The sequence below is a fragment of the Coloeus monedula genome (genome assembly GCF_965178545.1).
Source record: "Coloeus monedula genome assembly, chromosome: 7".
Taxonomy (NCBI): Eukaryota; Metazoa; Chordata; class Aves; order Passeriformes; family Corvidae; genus Coloeus; species Coloeus monedula.
The window spans coordinates 23453872-23476073 of NC_138787.1; the positions used below are offsets into that span (position 1 = coordinate 23453872).

The 22202-nt window shown below is 37.0% G+C and overlaps 1 protein-coding gene across 3 annotated transcripts in view; it reads right to left on the reverse strand.

Annotated features, from left to right (window-relative positions):
* Nucleotides 1-1020: 1020 nt before the first annotated feature.
* The window catches only part of SLC4A10 (solute carrier family 4 member 10), a gene marked incomplete at both ends in the record, with an annotated part of 152479 nt that continues 131297 nt past the window's right edge, over nucleotides 1021-22202 (reverse strand). For all 3 annotated transcript variants that reach the window (XM_082285553.1, XM_082285552.1, XM_082285551.1), the window contains 11 exons: nucleotides 1021-1087; nucleotides 5573-5689; nucleotides 7351-7418; nucleotides 10706-10828; nucleotides 11435-11608; nucleotides 13893-13961; nucleotides 15212-15463; nucleotides 18177-18338; nucleotides 18842-18955; nucleotides 19199-19360; nucleotides 21963-22068. In XM_082285553.1, the coding sequence (XP_082141679.1) occupies nucleotides 1021-1087; nucleotides 5573-5689; nucleotides 7351-7418; nucleotides 10706-10828; nucleotides 11435-11608; nucleotides 13893-13961; nucleotides 15212-15463; nucleotides 18177-18338; nucleotides 18842-18955; nucleotides 19199-19360; nucleotides 21963-22068 (1414 nt within the window). The remainder of the gene's footprint in view (nucleotides 1088-5572; nucleotides 5690-7350; nucleotides 7419-10705; nucleotides 10829-11434; nucleotides 11609-13892; nucleotides 13962-15211; nucleotides 15464-18176; nucleotides 18339-18841; nucleotides 18956-19198; nucleotides 19361-21962; nucleotides 22069-22202) is intronic.

Genomic DNA, 22202 nt, shown 5'->3' on the forward strand with positions numbered 1-22202 from the left:
TACACACTATCTCTGAAACAAAGAGGTTTGCAGTTGTTATTAGAGAGAAAACAATATAAATATGCCCTTTATCTGGCTGAATTTTAGGCAATAAAGAGGAAGATCATCGGGCAAGTGATAAAACTGCATGGGGGGTATAGTTCATATCCACAGAATTTTCCCTATTGTAAAATAATGGATTGATTAATGACAAAATGCATTTGTTTGGCCTACCATGGCAACATTCATACAATACAAGATAAGATACTGTAATCACAGACTGCATTTTAAGAAATACTGTACCCATGTTTCACATCAAAGGATGTGGTGGTATTCTTTAGCTAAGGTGAGAAAATGTTTTAATATATAATTTTATATATATATATATTTATATATATATATAGGACTATATTCCAGTTACATACAAATTTCAATATTAAATACACTGTATTAAATCAAGGAAAACTTCACAAATACAGAATCTGACCCTGCAATTCACACTGCAAAAGTAATCCATGACATCAAAAGGACAGATTAAGGAGGAAAGGATTATCCTTGTTAGTTTATTCACAGGGTCAGATCAGTTGTTATTTTATAAACTTCTTACTGGTCGCTTGTCCATTTGGGTCTCCTGAAATCATTTACTAGTTAGGTGATTTAAAAAAAAAATTGGAACAGGGTTTTCAAGTTCATCTTGAATCAAGATTATTAAGTATTCTCACACAGAAAAAGTAGCAAAATACAGTACAAACCTATTAACAGGAAAGTTGAATTTGAAAGAAACTTTGCTTCTTACATTTCTGATACAAGTACTGATAAATGGCCAAGATCAGCAACGAACACGAAGATTTTTTGCATTGGCTACTGCAGACATTTACATTGATACTAGACAAGGTAAACAAGGTGGAATGAGACAAGTATTGCACTACATTACCTGTGCTAATTTGAGATGAAAGACAAAAGTTACAAGGTAAATCATTTATATTTAGTGGCTGTGGCACTCCTTTAATTCGTTTGTAAAAAAATTACTTGAAGAGCAAGTCATAGACAAGTCTCCCGGTCAACACCTTTCCCTGAGTCAGCTTTCTTCTCTTTTCTGATGTCAGCACTAGGAAATGAAAGGGGAAACAAACAAGCAAAAGAGTTATAGTAGCACTATCACATACACATATATAGAAAAATAAAAATTATCTACCTGAAAACCAACACTGCACAGATATTTTACTTTATTTTTCATGCTTCATGGCACAAACTGGGAAAGCAAGTGCAAATTTCTGTGCTGAATGGTACAGAAGACAGCCAGCATTTCAGGTAGGTAAAGAACTTAAGATGTACAGAGACAAGTCAGCCAGCATGCAAGCAAAGACAGCCACTTTTTTTTTTTTTTTGGCAAATACAACAGTTAATTTACTACATAATGGTAATGGCACAGTTCTCAGACAATACCAGCACATTCGTAAATGAAACAAGAGGTCACGGTAAGTATTTCTTGTCTTTAAAATGTATTCTCTTGTTCACTGTACATTTAGAAGGAACGTTTCTGAACTAGGGTAGTGCAAGCCAATATCCAGCTAATATTTGGCTTTCAGTCTTGATTGGGGAGAACAGAAGTCTGGGGAGGATGGGGAGAGACAATATTCCCCATTTGGAGTTTACTATATACTTCCTCATGTATACACTATAAGGAAATAAATTTAAAAAAAAAAGCCTGAAAGATTACACAAAAGCTGTATCATTCAGAACTCTGAATCAGAGCTCGAATTTGGATTCAGCTTTTTTTCCCCAGTTAAAACAATGTTGATTTTCCTACAGAAAGCAATATACATGCAAAGCAGATGATTTTTTGTGTGTGTGAGGGTCCTAATTTACAACCGTGTAAATAAATAAAAAGTCATGTTCTTCCAATGAGTCTCAATCACAGTATGAAAATGGAAAGAGGCTTCCACAACACAGGCAAATCAAGCCTTCAACAAAGAGTGGCAGGGTATCTAAAAAAAAAACCAGATGGTTCTGAGAACAAACCTGTAGCAAGCACATAACCTACCAGGTTTCATGGGAATAATTCCTTAACTAGAATGAATGAGAAATAGGCTGAGTTACACAAGGCTTAAAGAAAGCAAGATCAATTCTCAAATTCTTAAGGCGATTCATGCACAATTCTACAATCATTTGACATTTTTCTTCACATAAAAATTGCTTTAAGGATACAATTCAGTGCAGCCAAAGCTTACTTCTATGCCTATGGCAGCTTCCAGAGGTGTTAATGGAAATAGCTAAAGAATACCAACTTCTGCCACTTCAACTGCCAAATCTGTCACCTTCTGTAGAACAGTGATAGAATTGGGTATGTTACACTTTCTGCACACAAAGGGTATGCAAACAAATTCCAGAGGGGGATGAATTGAAAGTGCAGCGGTACAGCAGGCAGGGAGTTACCTGTGCTTAGTAAAAGCAAACACTGAGGTGTTGTGTGCCTTACAGTCTATAATATTTCCACGTTTTAGGTGCCTCTGTGATACCAGGAAAGTCTTCCTTCTATTTAGGATTCACATCTCTGAGCAGCTCCTGCAGATGTGGGCTTTAATGCCTTGAGAAATTTGAAAAAAAAAGGACAAGTCCAGTCTTTTGCCAGTAAAACACATCACTGGTGGATCTGTAAAGGAGTTGGAGCTCTCTTCCTCCCTACCAAGGGAGTAGTCTAACAAGTTTCAGCAGGAAGGTCTGGGATGCGGGATTTTCATATTTCAGGTGGAAAAGGGAAACTCACTCATACCAGCTACAAAGTGACAGATGCTTCTTTCTCCAGTACTTAAAAAGACCAGCTAACTACCTTCTGTACATGGTCAGATCTCCTGCACATGCTTTGAAATTGCTCTCTGAAGGGCTTAATATTATAACCAAAGACAGAGGAATGTTTCTTTACATGTACCAGAGAGTGCTGTGTTTCAGATAGGTGCCTTGGCGTTCAATTCTGCCAAGAAAGGCACAAAGGCAGATCTTTAGGACCCTAGGAATTTTACTAATGAAAAATGAAGTTTGGAAAATTGTAAAGTTCAGGTGCCTCTATCACTAGGCAACTTGCCTGAATCTCATATAAGTACCTTTTATAGACACTTAAAAACATTCAGGAGCCTGGGATGTAAGAACTCTCTCACACTATGCTGCTTCACAGAATCAGGGCCAGGGCACATCTTACGATAGAAATTATCCATGCACAGACTGGAAGTCATTTGTTCCTGCCTAAAATCTCTCTTTGTAGATGATCTTAGTTTATAATTGGCCAAGTCAACTCAGCATTAAACTACTATGAATAACTTCCAGATTTTATGCATTCCAGAAATCACCCTATGTTGTTAATTGGTCAATGGCTTGCATAAAAGACATTACACAAAATCATAGTACACTATTATAATTTAATTATCCCCATTTAATAATATTTTGGGATATAAGAAAGCAGACCTGACAGCAGAAAGGGAGTGCTAAACATTATGTAGTTGAACTTCAGAAGGCATCAGTAAAATTTACTTCAAAATGAGATTTTTTTCCCCTTTTATGATAAAATGCCCTTCACTGAGGGAATTGTGTAATCTAATACTGTTGGTCTTGATCATTTGCAAAAATTATCCTTCCAACTGCTACCATTCCAAACTTTTTTTCCCTTGGTAATTACCTAGGATTGAATCATATCCTCATGTAATGACACATGCGTTACGGTTTATAACGTTTGTGTAGTTCAATCCCTAATATGACTTAAGATTAAAGTTGCCTACGGCCTTGCTTATCAGAAAGAAAGTCTTTCAGGGTTAAAGCTCTTTGAATCTACTCCTCTCTCAGAATCTGAGACAAGCTAGAGCACATGAAAATGCAGATATCATAGTCTTTAAGGCTGTTCCTTTACAACAGGACACTCATATCTAAAAACAGAAAAATCTTTTCTCCTGAGCCTTTGTTTTCATGAGCAAAGATAAAAGAACAGATTGAAAATGAGATCTTTAGAAAATCAGTTTCTATTTTACTGCAGTGGAAAGGCCAAATCTCTTATCTGAGCCACAATCTGCGCGGATGCTCTTTGTTCAGAGGGTCAAGTTTACATTATCTATCATACATCAAAGAAAGCAACATCCACCAGGAAAATTACAACTCTTGTGTACCCAGGGGCTGTGAATGTACCACATCAGGTTCTTCTCTTCCTCTGGGCTTTCACAGCCTGGACAGCAGAGGCACTTGACATAAGAAAACCCTCCAGTACTTCCTTCTCCTGTGCACCACACTGATTTCAGTGACAGGATCCTTTTCAGCCATGTGTAGGGTGGAAGGCAAACAAGCACTACACTATTTTGACTCTCAGTGAAATACCACCAAAATGACCACATTAGCAGGCTGCTCCATGGGTGTCTGAAATTAAGGTTCTCTGGTCATCATCTGCTCAGTCAGGTTTATGCTGTACAGGGAAAGGAACAACACTGAAAGGCAGCATGCCATTTTGGGGTGACAAAATTAAATGTGTATCACTATGAACATTCTCTTACTGCATCTATTCACCTTGAAACAATGGCTAGCTGTTCCAAACAGAGAGCTTTTGGAAAGTATATTTAGAAATGGGCAGAATACAATTCTGTATTTTAAAAAAGATGACTAGGAATAAATTCAGTTTGACATTTAAATACATCTATATGTATAACTACATCTATAGTTTCTATTTTAAATACAGAGTAAATTTCCAAATTTTAATATTTGGGCCTCAAATGAAGGCATTTTACATTCCTATTTGAAATTTCTTTTCATTCTGTCTCCCCAAAAACTACACGAAGTCAACTCATTTGGGTTCCAAGGTGACACCATTTTGAATTGGAAGACACAATCAAGGAAAAGGCTGGGGACAGGGTCTTACCTTTGGGGAATCAGCTTCTAGAGTGATTAGGAAGGGGAGCTTATGACAGAAGTGTGATACAAAACAATTAAATAGAAAATAGTTAAATTTTAAATTTATGGAAGCAGAGGAAAAAATTCTCTTAAAAATCCCACTGTGCTTGGATTTAATATTTTCTTATTCCTGTAGTAACTCTTTAGCACAGGTAAAATATTGTGGCTTCATTTCTCTGGACTAAAATCTAAAATTATTTAACTGTTTTGAGTACAAGTGAAGTAGGCAGAAAAATGTAAAGAAAAGATGCAATCATAAAATTATTTCACTCCAAATATTATTAGATTGCATTCAGAGTACTGGGTTTTTCATACAGCTATTTCCAGGGCAGTGATGATCACTTCTTTTTCAAGAGGAAAGAACAAAAGCAAGCAGAACAAACACAACAGCTGTTGTGCAATATCCAGGTGGAGGCTGGTGGTTCATTACACAAGCATCAAGCATGCTCAACTTCATTTTCCACTGGAGCATAACTAAGTACCATGCAAATATTTGTGATTTTTGTTTTTAAACAAATAGTGAATCTGTGTTTTGAGCTCAGAATATTACAACTGGACATAAGAAATAAAACTGCAAAATGCTAGAAATCTTTCTAATCCCTAGCAAAATATTCTAATATTGGTTTGACACCAATATATAAAGTATAATGAAGTAAAAAAAAATTAAGACCTTTTAGAAGGAAAGCTTGACTCCTTATCTTTTGCATTCTCTGAGGATATCAACAATGTCTTCCACACAGCAGTTTTTGCCATTTCATCAGAAATGTTTATCACAGATGGGTCATCTCTAGACAAGAATGAAAGTAAATACACAATAAAACAACCAGCAATCAGTCTTGTTACTTATTAACTTAATAAAAGTCCTTGAAAACTGATAGTGATGACAATAATTAAGTGCAATGTAAGTTAAGCAATTATGTTAAACTTCAAAAGTCCTGAACAATTACTTAAATGCTCTCCTACATCTTAGCACTTTTTTAGTATTTTTTTCCTCCAATAGCACTTAATCACAGTAACATCAATAAAATGGATTGTGTCACTCCCAAATAATAAACAAGACAAATACGAAGAAGTGTGAAATTAAATATTGCCCAAGACCTCACAGCATGATAGTGGCATAGTTGGATTAAACATGAATCCCAAAAGTTCCTACTTATGCTCTGAAACTCCCCCTACTTTTAAAACAATTTTAAAAGCAATCAAAATCCCTAAGAAAATAAAATATTTAAGATATCTAATAAAAATGCCCAAATTAAACAAACTAATCAGTAGCCTTAAGCAGCACTTTGTAGCCATTATGCTCTTTGCTTTACCTGGACTGTTCCAAACATGTATTTATACACTTCAGAATAATAAAGTCTTAAATGTTTTAAGCGGTTGCCTGTACATTATTCCTGACTTCATGGTCACACACACTTGGTGTTCAGTAAGCCCTCAGTAAACTTGCTGCCACATGTTTTGGGGAACCACTTTAACAAGCAGTATCTTGGCTCTTGTTTTAGCTCTAGGACTGTAACCCTTACAGGACAGAGTCAGGTATTGTCCAGGCAACTCTGCCAACGTCAACACACGATGGAGATCGATAGAGACCACACTGCAAGATAAATTAAGCTACATATTGCTAATACAAATTAGAACAAAAAGGTATGGACAACACAAGAGAAAAACCAGACCATTAGTAGTGTGATGAGTCAAAAGGAATAGGCTGGGATTTTTCAGAGACACAGACACTTATTTGCATTAGGAGTCACTAGGGTAACTTTGTGTTAAAATGTTGGAGAGGAGGCCACTCTGAGATGGTGTTCCTATGAACTCCCATTAATGCAGAGGTTACTGTCACCAGATACTTCAAATCTTTTATTAAGAATTTCTTTCTGAAAACTTTGAATTATATTCATTCTTTATGGGCTGCCAACATGTATTATTACTACCTATAACATAGATGTTCATGTTTTTTGAGTTGTGTCAACCCTGCATTAAGCCATATCCACTCTGGACAGCTCTTGATTCACTCATTATCTTACATAATAGGATCTTAATTAGAATGTTTTAGAACATAATACTGTAAGAACCTAGTTTTTCTGCAGTGTGTTCAAAACCATTCCTGGATCCCTGCTTGCATCAGGGTGAATGAAGATTTGACCTGCTCTGCATCTTCCTTTTGCACTGTGCATGTCAGAAGCCAAACTTGATTGTGAACAGTCTGATCCTGCAGTCCTGCCCAATGGAAAACTTCCAACTAGTGTGCCTTGTTCCTAGGGAATGTGAGATCATGTGGAAAGACTAGAAAAGGGCTGACTTTGTTCAATGCTGCAGTGTTTGGTTCAGTTCACCTATTTGTACCAGACAAACATCCTCCTGACATTCAGTGAGCATTAAAAATAAATATTGTGGCACGTTTATTTTATTTAATTGCAACTCACCTAAAAGAGGAAAGGTATATTTTACCTGTAATGTCCTTCTAGTGGTAACTGAACAGTGCCTTCCTCTTCCATTGCTAACATACTTTGCTCTTCCTAGAATGAAGGAGTTTAGACAAGAGACAGGATATGAAACTGTGAAAAGTGAAATTTTTGTATTGTAATCATCTTTCCATTTTCTTTAATATTAAGTATTTATTTGAAGTTCTTAGAGTAAGATACTTTTTTTTAAATAGACAACATTTAAAACCTTCTATTTTAAAACATGTATCTTCAATTAATACTACTTTCCAATGCCAAATAGAGCATTATTTTGTAACAATAAAGTGGAAAATTAGTAACAAGTGTCTGGTGAATTTTAAGTAACATTGATAACAGTATATATGCATGTAAACATTACATGCAAGAATTAGGGAAAATATTTAAGTTTGCACACACAGTTTTAATACTGACGAAGCTTTATTTCTGTGAAAGGCAATGAAACAAGACACCCAAATTAGTTTTTGCTTGAAGAGAATTAGGAGACAAATCTACCAAAAACCTTTATGTAAAATAACCACAAATTTAGCAAATCTGTTTTAGCGGGAGGAGAGAAGAATACAACACCTCTCAAGCACCATGACCTGCCTGCAAGAAGAAAGAAAAACAAGTCCTCCACAGGAGGATTCTCAATTTCCACACCCCTTAGGTCAGGATAACCACAGCTAGGAGGTTAACAAGTCTTGGCAGGAATGTAACCATCAAATCCTGCTCTGAATTGTTGCAATGTGTGTGTGAGCCCAGCAGACACCCAGGGACCTCCACAGCTTTCTTCCCTTCATTAGATGGCTTTGTAACCATTTTCACCAGTGCCTGTCTGAAAGCATGAGCTGGCTCTCCCAAGAAGAGAGTTTATCATTTTCTGGCAGATAACCAAAGCCCCACATGCATCACACACACTGATTGTTGGTAGGAGCTGCAAGAGCCAGTACAACCTTCCAAAACAGTAGAATTTAAGTTCTCTCTGCTCAGAAATTTGTTTCTTTTATGCTTTATTATTACAACTATTTTAAAAGCCATGATAATTTTTTTCTTCAAATGGGAAAGTCCTTTGTTCATTCTTGTCTCAGAAAGACTTCACTGATTAACATCAAAGTGGCATCCAAAGGAGGTCTGTGAGGAGAAGGTATCATATCCACTATAAATGTACAAAGCCCTGGAAAAACATGGCCTAAAAATATAAAAACAACTTAAGTGATGAAATTAGGATCCAATCAAGTAAGTTTCAGATCCTGTCAACTATATTTCTGAATATTCTTGTGGGTAGAATACTTCTATTTTTAAAAGCTGTGTGATAGCAACTCTCCAATTAATTCCTTAGGCTACATGTCAGAAGTTTTTTATTACTAGTTAATTTTGTCATTTCCAGGCTTCACAGCTTCATAAGTTTTTGACAGTTGAACAGTTTTAATAATAGCTCTAAATATTTAGAAATGCCAAAATATGTAAAAATAACCTCTCAAAATAGACAGTGAATGAAATAAAGTAACACCAGTAGATTTTCCCAGTTCTGTTTTCTGATGCCATCCTATCAAGCAAGGGAAGGAAAGTGACATATAACCAAAACATAAGGACAACAAGGAATTCTTTCCAATAACCAGACCCACAAGAAGAGAGCTACCTTGGTTACTTCTGGTTACTCTGAATTGTGATGACAACAGACACGGTGATGAAATGACTCTCTGGTCTGCTTTGATTCAAGGGAGAAAACAATGACTCACATATTTTAATTTCAGCCTGGTAGTTTTACAGGGACATACTAAATAGTAAATAATCATCATGATGCTTATCACATAGGTAAAATCTTTTCCCCAAAACATATTCCGTGACAGTATGTTGAATGTGTCAAGGAAATCAAAGTTAAAGAGTTCTCCAGGTTACAGATGAGGCAGGGAGTTGTCAAAGGCCACAGAAGAATCAATCCTAAAGGCAGAGAAATCTAGTTTGTATAGTTACACCTTCAAATTATTAGCTCATGTCCTATTTCTGCAAATAAACCTACTAATGGGAATCCTCAACACACACATTTCACTGGTCTTGGATCATGTCTCAGAGAATCCCTAAGGATAATTTGCTGATTCATCCATTCACATTGTCTAATTTTTGCAGCACCCTTGTACCACCAAAAGTTTAGGTCTCATGGGTCCTGGGCTTTTGCAGAGGTCCAAGAGCATTGTAGAGGTCATGGGCACAACTGTCCCCACTGACTGCCAGGACTACACAGCATCATCTGCATATTCACCTCCCTCTGCTCACACTGTGGTACTACCCAGAAGTGCTGATGCAGGACACATGAATCCCATTTAAAGCACCCCAGCACCCACATAGTCCATCTACTGCTCTTGCAGTTGGTGTTTCACCACTGAGACTTGTCCCTCATTTATCTGGGCCCAGTACTGAGGTTTCCTAACAGCTGACATTGATCAAGTGGCTGATATCAGGGACAAAGGACATGTGTGTCCTTTACACATGAAGTTACTTTATATCCCCACAGTTTTAGATGATACTGAAACAACCAATTCATGAAGCAACAGCTAGATAAAAATACTACAGAATAGATGCAAAATTGATTAGAAAGATACAATCAGAAAGATCAGTGTGTCACTGTCAAAATATAGGAACATTCTGAGTGGAAATATGTAAGAATCTGTCCTGTATCAAGTTGATAAGAAATTATCTGAAAAGCAGATTCTTTGAAATAAGATGAGGAGTCCAGATCTGAAACAGCCAAGTGGGTGGTAATGGCACAGAGTCAGATTCTGAGCATTTGATTAAAGGGGTCAGCAGTGTCACTGGCCTTTTTTAATTGTTTCTGCAGTAGCAGAAGGACAGCACTGGCCCAGAGTGTAACTGGGGTACTGCTCAGGGTTATGGCACTGCTGAGCAGGAAGGGCACAGAGTGATGCTGTGTGCCCTGTGCAAGGCTCACAGGCAGCTGGGACATCCACAGGCCTTAAATTCTGCACTTCTCTCCTCAGCATCTCCTGCAGGGACGAGACCCAGCCCAGTGCAGCATCCAATAGCCCCAGGCATCTGAGGGCTTTCCAACAGACACGGGTTCATCTCTGCACACCACCTGAGGGGGTCTCAGAAGCAATCCCCAGGAGCACTGTGGATAATATTTTATATGACAGTATGGCACCCTAATAATACATCCCCACCTAAGCCTATCAGACTTGTAACCTTAAAAGCACTTATGCAAAATACGACGATATTACATGTAGATACTGTTAACAAGTCTGCCTGGTGCATGGAATGTGCCTTACTTTCAGAATTTTCTCTGAATGTCTAAAGGAGAAATCGATAAATTGCTACACGCAAAAAAAACTGAAGCCATGACTCACCTCTTTCTCAGCATCTTCCAGTTTCTTTTTCTTGCTCTCAGGCATCAGATCATCTAACCAACTGAGCTCCCGCTTGGTAAAAAAGAAATCCATGAGTTTTCGGACAAATACCAAAGCCAGGACCTGCAAAGAATTAGGAAATTAAGCAAGTAAAACAGATAAATACACTTGTAGAGGAATAGTTTCAAAAGTGACCAATTTGCAGCTAGAATTTTATCCTTTAATTTGAATAAGCCAACAGCTGCTATTCCTTTGCTCAAATGAAGTACGGCTTGAAGCATTTAACCATCACTGAGGTCAGTAAATATCTTCAATTTTCTATTAGTGAAATAATCAGAGAGAAATCACTTAAGCAGCAGACCCCCTTTACTTCTACCAAGACACAGAACTGTTAAAGCTCCTCAGTGCAATGAACAGTCTTCCTTAATAGGTGAATGTTCTTTCTGCAACAAGATTGAGTACTACTCCTTAAATAAAAAATATCAAATAAATTTAGTGTTTTTACTGCAAGAGAAGAATTTTCCCTAAAAGAATATAAACCGGGATATCCATAAATAGGACTCAAAATAGAGGTTAAATGTCAAATTTTTCCTTCCTTAATACATTATAAATTATCCTTGAACAAAGAATCAAAGCAATATTATAATTACCGGCCCAAAATTATTTTTTCTTCAATAATAATAAGAACCCACAAGTGAAAAGGGATTTTTAGAGAAAATAAATTCATACCATCATAGGAAAGACAATGGCAGCTCTTGAAACCTTTATAATCCAGAGAAGCACAAGACAACTCAGCTGAATTATAGTGAAGAGATGGACCTTTCTAAGAGGAACATGCCTTAGATAAATAAAATCTGGCTGATGCTTTGCAGGCATCCAGAATAACTTTATCCTGTCAAAAAGCTGAAAGAGAAAAATTTAAAAGTTTGGATCAAAATGAGGTGTAGGATCATCTTTGCTGGCATTCACACACTGCCTAAGAGATCCTGAATATCCAAAGAATCTGGCTTGTTATTCTAAAAGCAAAACTACATAATTTCAGCAGCACAGAAGAGACTACCTCAGTTACAATCAGAAGCCTTTCATCTGTACTAGTCCAGCAGTGGCAAGGGACTCATCTTCTCGTCCACTGAGCCTCCAGAGTAAGAATGAGTTATTTAAGCAAAGTTTGATTACTTGGTTACTCATAGTTCAGCTCCTTTCCATTTTAACACACTGTCTCCCTAGATTGTATTGCAGATGTGCTGAGACATTGAATTCTGCTGAGTTACATTCTGTATGGTCATACTGCAGGAAATACCCTGCTCATGCTACATTGTATGTTACACACAAAGAAGGTGGTTGCTTTAAATAATACTGCTAATCATGAACTGCTAATGTTAGGCAAAGCTGGACTTCAGAGTGGTCATGAATCAACTGTGAATCAAACTGAATGGAAGCTGGTTGATCCTGTTGGGCATATGCACTATCACACTGCTTTCCTAATTCATCCTAGACTCATTTTTCAACAACTGAGCTCTGCCTCCTTGAGCATAGAAAAAGCTGCTCATGGAGGGACCTCCTCAGTCTTTTATTTCCTGTGAATGAACAGGAAATTTTCTTTTACTTCACCAGACACTTTATCCCAGGCTGTTTTCTTCTCCATATTTCACTTTATTCACAAAACCAGAAACAGAAAAGGAAAAAAAAAAAAAAGGAATGCCAGAAAGCTGACTGCCAGGCTGCTAGGAATGTATGTGAGAGGTTCCCGTTTTTCAGGCCTATTTGGCTCCATACTGACCTGAGACACTTGTATCATGGCACAGTAATGATGGTGATACACCAATTCTCCCTGCATGGATGAGTTATGCTATATTCACACAGCCTTCAGCAGTGTCAAGTTTTGGAAATTTTTATTGAGCATGTGCAAACTGCATTTTTTTAAAGTCTTATAATTTGGCCAGATTTGAGCAGATTTCTTTTTCACAGAAACAGCAAAAAGCACATCCTCCCACAAAAGCCATCTTATCAAATCTCCATTCCTTGTCCCAGCATGGGGGAGGGAGATAAGGAGGGGGATGCTATCACTTTTCCAAGTAAAGATAGCCAGATTTCAGCATGCCTTAAAAACACTCCTCAATAGTGTACTTTCTCATACCCCTGTTCTGAGAAACAGCTGAACCATATTAAATTGAAATTATTTAAACCTCAGTAAAAGCCAAACTACACTTCTGAGAATATCAACCCAAAGGATAAGAGCTAGGCAGCCAAACTACACTTCTTAGAATATCAACCCAAATGATAAGAGATAGGCAAAGTTATAAAAGAAGAGTCTCTGAATAGAGACCACCAGTCCAAAAAAAAAAAAAAAAAAAAAATGTTCCCAGCTTTGCCTACAAATGGAGGTAACTTGCAACCAAATATAATGAAAGAAACAATCAGACATTTTCTTTGCTTTTTGTGACCTTTTTCACAGTACAACTTGTATTTTCACCATGTAGTTATTCTTTCTCAATTGTCTTGGAAGGTGTGTCATTGTCTCCTGGGCTAAAGGATTTGACACTGTGCCATTTAATGCTGGAGAAATAGTACACAGCATCCCATTACCAACCCCAGCCCGAATGCTGGAATGCCTGGTTTCTGCCACCTGCCTAAGGCCGCTGCAGGAATGCTGCCCTTCCACTAGAATTGACCCTTCATCCCTGAAGTACTGTGGCTTGGAACAGTTCCCCCCTCCCTGTCTGGAGTGTTTATTTGCACAGGGAAGACCTTGGAAATTTCACTTATGTTAGTTTTAGGGCAAGTTAGCCTTAAAGGCAAAGTTCAAGATCAAGTGTGGCCCTGCAAAGGAACTTGGAAGCTGAAAAGGCAGCATGCAAGCAAGTGAATGGGGAGGCAGCAGAGAGGGAAGAGCCCCTGACAGTTATTACTCAGTTTTTAGGCTCAGACAAAATTCCCTTGATAACAAGAGAGAACAGAAAAATCAACACCCAAAAAATAGGGAAAAAAGTGGAGCACATTACCTAAAGGGAATACTCTATTTAGAGAGAACCCATTTTCCTTTTTAAATGAGTCATTTTCAAAAATTTAAGGTTGGCAACATTCCTTTAAGATTATACACAAAAGATAATACAATAATACAATAAGAACAGCTATATTTTTTATAGAAAGCATCATCAATAACACACTCATCATAAATCCATTTTACCTGAATTCCCTTTAGAGATGAAGCACCCATGTAAAGAAACACTCCATAAAGCACTGGCATAGGAATAAACTGCACAAACAAGCAGAGAAAGGGAAGAGCATATTAAATACTACTTAACAATTTTAAATGCTTCTAGAAAGACATTCAAAACAGTTGAAATACAAAGTGCCATATGCCTGCATTAATCAGACAAGTTGTAAATTCAGAGTCACTCAATTATAAATTAATAATGTTTCTCAGAGTATAAAGCAAAAGAAGAATCTGGCTCTGTAGTTTTATTTTCCTCTCATGGCCAGTTATTACTACAATATACTTTATTCCCTATTAATAAAATTAACTAAATTACACAAAAACTTGTATGTCTTAATTTATACTTAAATTCTTTACTTAAAAGACTGCTCAGAAAAATTTTGGAGAGACACAAAATATTTCTTACTGCTAAAAGAAATATTTTGTGCTGAAAGCATTTAAAAATGGGTGAAAGAGTCTATGGAATGATTTTGTGAGAGACTATTGTAAATGCTCATGTTCTCAGCATACACTGCATAGGTAGAGGAGTATGTCCATAGATAAGTGTTAGAAATACTAAATACACAAAATGCATGTTCTGTGTGTTTTCAAAGTGAAGGCTTTATGATATACTTAATAAAATACTGCTGGGAAGTACAATTTCTAAGGGCTTACTACCTCCACTGTGACAACAGGCAAGGCTAAATTCTGGTTTTACTAAAGCCAGTGCCAAAACTCTCACTGATTTCATAGAGGCCAGATAGTTCTTTAAAAAGTATTAAGTGTACACATGGCATTCTATATGCATGTAACTAGACACCCATTTTCAGGACACTGGTGAGCTATGTTGAGTATGCAGGAAGCATGAGGTAATTTTCATGTTCATTTCCAAGAAATGAACCATAGAACTTCTCTTGCAACTGTAAAAGTATTTTTAAATTACTCAAAAATCACAATTTTTTTAAAATTTTCTAAAAAACTTTTATATTGGTGTAACGAGACTGTTTCATGATTAATTTGCCATGGGCCCAAAGTATTGACAAAGTGTTAATCATCTACTACAGCTCAGTAGCAGAATTCCCTCTGACTTCAGTCAGGCCAGATTTTCATTACAAGGTTTTTGTTTACAAAATGCTAGAAGTCCCATGGCACTTTATTAAGCAAAACTAGAATTCCCCTTTAGACTCTCATTGTGTAACATTATGTTAGTTAGTAATGTGCCTGGAAAGAGCATTCATTAAATAATGCAGTAACAACAGTGACATGTTCATTGCAATATTCCTTAACGTTCCCTTACTTCCCCAAATTACCTTCAGAATACTTGTCAAAAAGACAGATGAGCCCATAAGGATAAAAATCATGAGCCCTGTGACTCTTTGCTCCCGGATTCCAAGAAATTTTGGCTGCTCCCCTGGAGCGGAGCACTCTGATTCCAGTTTGAGGCTGTTCACATGGGAAATAGAGAGGACAGTGGCTGCAACAAACCACGGCAATCCCATAATAGAGCACACACCAAGCATCACTGCCACCATGAGAAGGTCGAGGTGGTATCCACATCCTTTCTGTTAAAAAAAGTAAGGACAGAAAGAAGATGTAAAATGACATCTGAATTAAGGAGAACACTCCTGGCAGGCATTCCTAATGAACAGCTAGAGACAATTAAACATTTGTGACTCGTAGGAAAAACACAGCTTCCTTCTGTGTGTTATCCAGGTTGGGTCAGTAGTGATGGCAGACTGGTTACCTAAGGGGAATTCGCACTAGCTCACACTCAATGCTCAGTGTTACTGGGCTCTTTCCAGTTACAAGTCAAGTGTATCACAAATCCACTCTACAGTGGACACCAAACAGCTTTCCTGTTTATAAAATGGATGCTGGTAAGACACTGGAAAATACATATATTTTCCATTTTAACTAAGTCTCTTCTGTGGATAACAGTAAGCAGAACATCCAGCTGCGCTGCCAACTTCCCACTGCACTAACCTTAGTGGGCCCTCCATCCATCCATTCAGACACAGGACTTGGAAAAATATGTCTTTTTATTGGTCCCTACACAAAAATTTCTAACATTTGCAGTCAGCTTATGATAGAAAGGGCCATAAAACCACACTGATCCTTTCAAAGTTTTTAAAGATAGTAAGCACATGATAGTAATACATTTTCACTAATGTACTTTCAATCTTAGATAAGATATCTAGAAATTAAGATACATTAAATTAAAATATAAAATCAGGAACTGGTTTATTGGTGTCCTTACACAAACATAGCATTGTAATATCCACATGAAAAGTCAGTACAAAACCTTTGGGTTTGGATCATCTCTGCAGTAGTCAAATACTACAGGTGGATGGATAATGGATTGCTTTTGTGGTACTGCATAAAACCCTTTGGTCAAATCTGAGATAAATTTAAAAAGCTGCAATTACAACCTTCGCTTGAAAAAGATAAATGATCAATGCATCAAGCTTGGTTCTATAGATGTCTGCTACCATAGCTGAGTGGGATCTTTCATTTCAATTTTAGCACATGTCCAGGACCTCCTCACAGCTGCAAGCAGCAGCTCGAGCTATTTTCCTTTAAAAAGTCAGGTAGTTAGCCACAAAACTTTGCAATATGGCAACAAATCCAGTGTCATGGTCTGATGAAACAGTGATGTTCATGCAAACAATGTGAATATGTTGAACCATAATTTTGCCTGTAAACCCATGCAAATGCCTTTTGACATAAAAAAAGTAACTAAACTAAACTTGGAAGGGTTTGCTACAGAGACTGCCAAAAGCTGAAATGTGCACTATCCAGAATTTGCTATGGGAAGTATAAAAAAAGAGGGGAAAACGAGTTGGAAGCAAACAAATCATTTCTTTATGAAGACAACTTTTACTTCTAAAATGGGAAGCGTCTGGGTTTATGAAAATGTAAGCCACATATCAAAATGAAAATGCCATCTTATTTGCTTACATTATTTTAAAAGGGGGGAAAAGTTAAGAAAATGAAGAGAATCAACTCTAGCAACCTTCCCTCACTCCCCAAAAGTGCTTATGAGCCTTATCTCCAAGACACATCTTGACAAAACTCAAGAGATGTGTCAAACACAGATATTAGTTACAGGCACAATGCACTCAAAGAAAGAGTTTAATTCTAAATCCTAACAGAGACACCTTTTTTTACCTTCTGACACATTTATGAGGAATGTATCTGCTAATGCATACAGAATCCGAGAGCATTTCCTCACATTCATACATGATCTGAGGAACCTGACATATGGGAAGAAAAGGAAGCATAGCAACAGGTGATGCTACACCAGACCCCAGCAAAACTAAAACGCAGCAAGACAAGGGGGCAGCCAGGAGGACCATCTGACTCCCAGATGCCAGTGCTGAAAAAACACATTCCAAAGCTTGGCAGCAAATTCCTGCATCTGTCAAGTTAACCACATGCAATGCTATGGATTGACATGAAGAGCCAGGCTGACAAAGAGGGCAAAAAAAGAACATATCAAATGTCACAATCATCCAAGAAGAGGCAATGCAAAGTGAAGGTTGCAAATGCATTTGCTAAAGCAACTTGGGATTGGATTGCTGCTTATTAAAAGTATGTCAAAAAAAAGCCTAAGCTTGCTGCATATACATGTACAGAAACCTGCTGCTAGATTTTGCCCAACAGTTTTTCAGAGGGGTGATGTCCCTTTTTCTCTCTCCATCTGTAGGCAACTAAAGTGTTAGAGAACAGAGCAGGAAGTTGTCCTATGTTGTTTTAAGAACCCATTGTGCCTCTAAGGCTCAGTTTTATTCTTCTCCCTTCTTTAAGATAGGAAGGGCATTAAAAAAAAAGGATGGGTAGAACCACAGAGAAGGATGAAGAGAGGGAAGAATGCTGATATTACAAAATAACCCCTGAGTAGTTTTTAAAAATCTAATACAGTAGGACAAGACTGTCAACACCTGAAGAGGCAATTAATATTATGGTATTTAAGATTATTAACTTGAAGCATTTTTTTTATTTAAGTGAATGAATCATACTTCCAATAAAGCACAGAAGATAGCACTTTCTTAATTCAGAATCTGTATTCCCAATTACATTCATAAAGCCTTCTGTAAGGCAGTGGATCACTGACATGGGGCACAGGTACTACACAGACCAACAAAGAAAAAAACCATAAAAGTTTAAAGGGGTTCTACATAACATATAACAAACTAGCATACTCAAGTAGATGGGTGCACATTACATAATGTGAAGCAGAAAACAACAGTGAAAGTATCAATTTTGACTGAATACCTTTAGTTTATGTTCTTTTCTATTGATAATGACAGCTGTGATCTGCTGGTCCATAAAGATAAGGATAGTACAAAGCAGGGCTGGAATTACAGCAGCTATCACTGTCCACCACGGATTAGGCCCCAAAGGAGTAATAAACCAGCCACGATCATCTCTGGTGGGCTATAAAAACAGTCAGGCATGGCCAGTCAGAAGTGTAAGGATTATTTACATTTCAACTTCACAATAATACATACAAAACATTACTAGGATATGATTTCCTTTAAAACCAAACTATGTAAGAGCACTAAAAAAATGCTAAACTTCCTATGATGCCAAACCAAGAAATTACATATAATAAAATCATCTGGAATATTACAGACTTGGTTGCACTTTATACAGTAAACCCAGAATTTGGAAGAAGCCCCAGAACATTACAGTAGTCAAGGATTTGGGTGATTGGAGCCTTGTTAATCTCTGCAGAGATGACATTCAGATGCATGAAGGGGCCTGATGGGAGAGGTTCGCTTACATGATTCATAAATCAGAGAGGCTGCATAATACCTTGTGAACACAAAAATTTTAAAATAGTATCACTACTCCCTGATGATAATAAAAAAGTATAAACCCATTATAGTGGATTATTTTGCAAAATGATAATGCAGTGCAATTTATCAACAACTGACCTTAAAAGCATTTGGAACCTGAAGTTTTGGTGATGGAATTCCAATGGCATAGTCAATTAAAACCATGGACAAAATAGTGAGAAAGACAGCAAAATCGCTGACAACAGATCGTACCTACAATTATTGAGAGAAATTACAATTTTAACTAAAACATTCACGTACAATTTAAGACTTTTCTTCACTGTTTTAAGACATTTTTCGCTTACAGCTAAAACCATGATTATTCTAATACAAGTTTCCAGCAGAGGAAAGATGCACTGTCTATTTCACCAGCAGTTAACTGAATTTGCAATGCAGATGAAATTCATTCTTAGACATGACTAATGACAACTTTTAAATTGAAATAATGGCACGCACCTTTGTTGGGAAGTATCGGCTAGTTTTGAACTGCTTCAGTGTAGATGAGAGCGTTACTGTAGAAAAGAACAAGATGACAGACCAGAAGAGGACATCTGGAACATAAGGGCCGTGATGACCACAGGCTCTTCCAACAAACTCACCGTGAAACTTTTTACATTCCTATCAGGGAGAGAAAATAGTATTGTTCTAAAAAATACCCATGCTTACACAAACATTTTCTTTCTTAAATTGCAAGCAAATTGTATTACTAGTAATAGTAAAACCATTTTTAGATATTTATTCTTTTAAAACTTAAAACTCACTACATTTGTATCTAGTCTGCATAGAAAATCTGAAAGGCATCTTTTTTTTAGCCATATTAAATTATGAATTTACTAAAGCATACCATAAATAAAGTCATTAATACAAAACCAGATTTATTTCAAACTCAACAAGTATGCTGATTTATTTTCTGTGGCAAATACAGATTAACACTTACTAAGACTCTCCAAGTGTGGAAAGCAAATTTCAAAAGCCACCAAGAGAAAGGCTGCTCCTGGTGCATTCTCAAGAACTGCTCTTTTGTTTTTACTTCACAGGCCCAGCAATTGAAGAAAAAGCTGAGGATTTGTGGCCTAAGAGGAGCCAAATACATTTAATACCACACGGGGGCAGCACATCCCGCAAATTGTCTTCCCCTAAAAAAAGGTCTGACAAAATGCCGGAAAACCCAAAATCTCTAACATCAATTATATTTAATATAATTTATGATCAATATGCAGATACATTATAAAGCATTTCCAGTACTTCTCCACTACCATCCTTAGTTGTCTAAAATCATAAAGACTACCTCTAGAAATGTGACCTATCAGGTCTGGACTCACAATCCTTTCCTTCTCCTTCCCAATCCCTCCAGACTTACTAAGAAAAATGAAATGCAGTACCCAGAATCAGGGATTCCAGGCAGAAATATCCTGCTAGATCAGGATATTTTAGTATTAAATCAAGTGTGTCACTGGCTCATCAGACTTGCTGCACAATAACATGTTATGGGAAACTTCGGCTTTGAGCAAAGATTGTCATAGAAAAAAACCACAATTGCAATTTGTGAGACAAAGGAGCACAAAACTTTTTATGCTGGTACAGCAGTAAACTTGGGATGAAGTTCATCACATGCTTCCTGAAGAGGATTTTGTCACCATCAAAATCCTCTTCACACTGGGTCCAAAATCCTCTTCACACTTGGCTCAAAATCCTTTGCTCACACTTGGTTTGTCTTGATAGCAAAAAATAATTGTTGGGTTTTAAGAGAGAATGAGAATCCAGATCTTCAGAAACTTGAAACATTTCAACTAGACACAAGACATACATGAAGATATGAGCAGTAAAAGAGACATAATGGGGTGAGTCTGACCAAATATTTACAGACAGCATTGTCTAATATCTTACAGCAGTTCTCTAGAACAGAAGTTTCTTGATGATTCTTGCAAGAAATAATGACATGAAAGTATAAAAAAATTCAGTTATTTCTTTGACAACTATAGGGACTCATGGGAAAAGTTGGTCAGTTATACTGCTACCTATGTAAACTCGAGTTTTGGTAACAAGCTTTCACAGAAGTTTTTAAGGGTTTTATATAATGCAGCCAGTCTTTTACATTTATAGTTAAAACAAAATCTGTTATTTTAAATCTCCTCAGCTGCAAATGTACTCTGAAAAACACTGTCAGAGATCTGAGAAAGTGAGAGGAGGAGTCTGCCCCTGCACAGATGCTCTTAGAGTGTGCTGCAATTTTGAGAATATTCATTCTGGACTGCTGGAATCCCTCAGGCCAGCAGTTCTCAACTTTCTTTCTGCTGTTGCCACACCAACAGAGTTGAGGAGCAGTCCCTGCTCAGAGCAAGGCATGGAAGCAAGACAGAGCAGCCGTGGAAGACAGCTCTTACTTAACACAAGCTTTTCTGCATTCCTGCCTTTGAAAAAAAAAACCAGTATCTTCTGGAGACAGTCCACTAGATTGGCCTTTAAGTGTTCAATTTGATTATGCCTACAATTTGGTTAATTCAGTTACATCCCTTCAGTCTGGTGTCTTTTGCACTCAATTCTCTTTGACTGTGTAATGAAATGATCCATTTGCAAGAAAAAGCGGTGGCCCAATCTCAACATGACACTTTAATCAAGTTGTAAATGTCGCTTTGAAGAAGGCAAACTTGAATCATATAAATCCTTTAAACATAGAAAAGTGTACTGTTTAGAAACTAGTTACACATTCATGCAAGCCCCACTAAACTGTAGCTGTATCCCCTTCCTCCCCTGGGAAAAAAAATTACAGAACTTAGGTAAGAAAAAAGTGGTCACTGAAGGAAAATGCTACAAAATTTCTCCCCTTCCTCTTTTTTATAGCCTGAATATGCTTTTGACTCTTTCTACACAAGGGAACTTTGGTTTTGCCATCTGGCAGAATTTAGGACAAATTCATTGTCATTTGACATGTTTGACTCAATCTCAGCCAAGCTCTTGTGCTAGTGTGTCAAGAAGGTTCCAAAGCAGGGCATAAAATGCACACATTTGCTTTAACGTGTACTATCAGAGGCTGCAAAAAGCTTACAAAAGGAGATAATGCTATAAAGTCCATGTTAATTTTTGTTAAGCATATTTTATTATTTATTTGAAAAAATACGATCAGAAAAAATTGTATTCTTTACAATATATTTGCTGCAGTAAGACAGACAAAATTATTTATGTCTATGCCTTTATTTATTAAGTTCCAAAATTTACTTACTGACACAGTTAGGTTCCCCCATGGCACGTCAGATGCAGATATATTGTAGTCCTGCCAGTATTGTAAGGTTTTATTGCTAGGATGTTCTGGTTCCACACAATTGCATCTGAAAAGACAATTTTTTTTTTCCTTAATAATAAAAGATATATCCGATATTAATCCAAATTATCAACTTTATGATACATTTAAATTATGCTCTACATTGACAGATAATTTTAGTTCAAATGAATTCAGTAAATG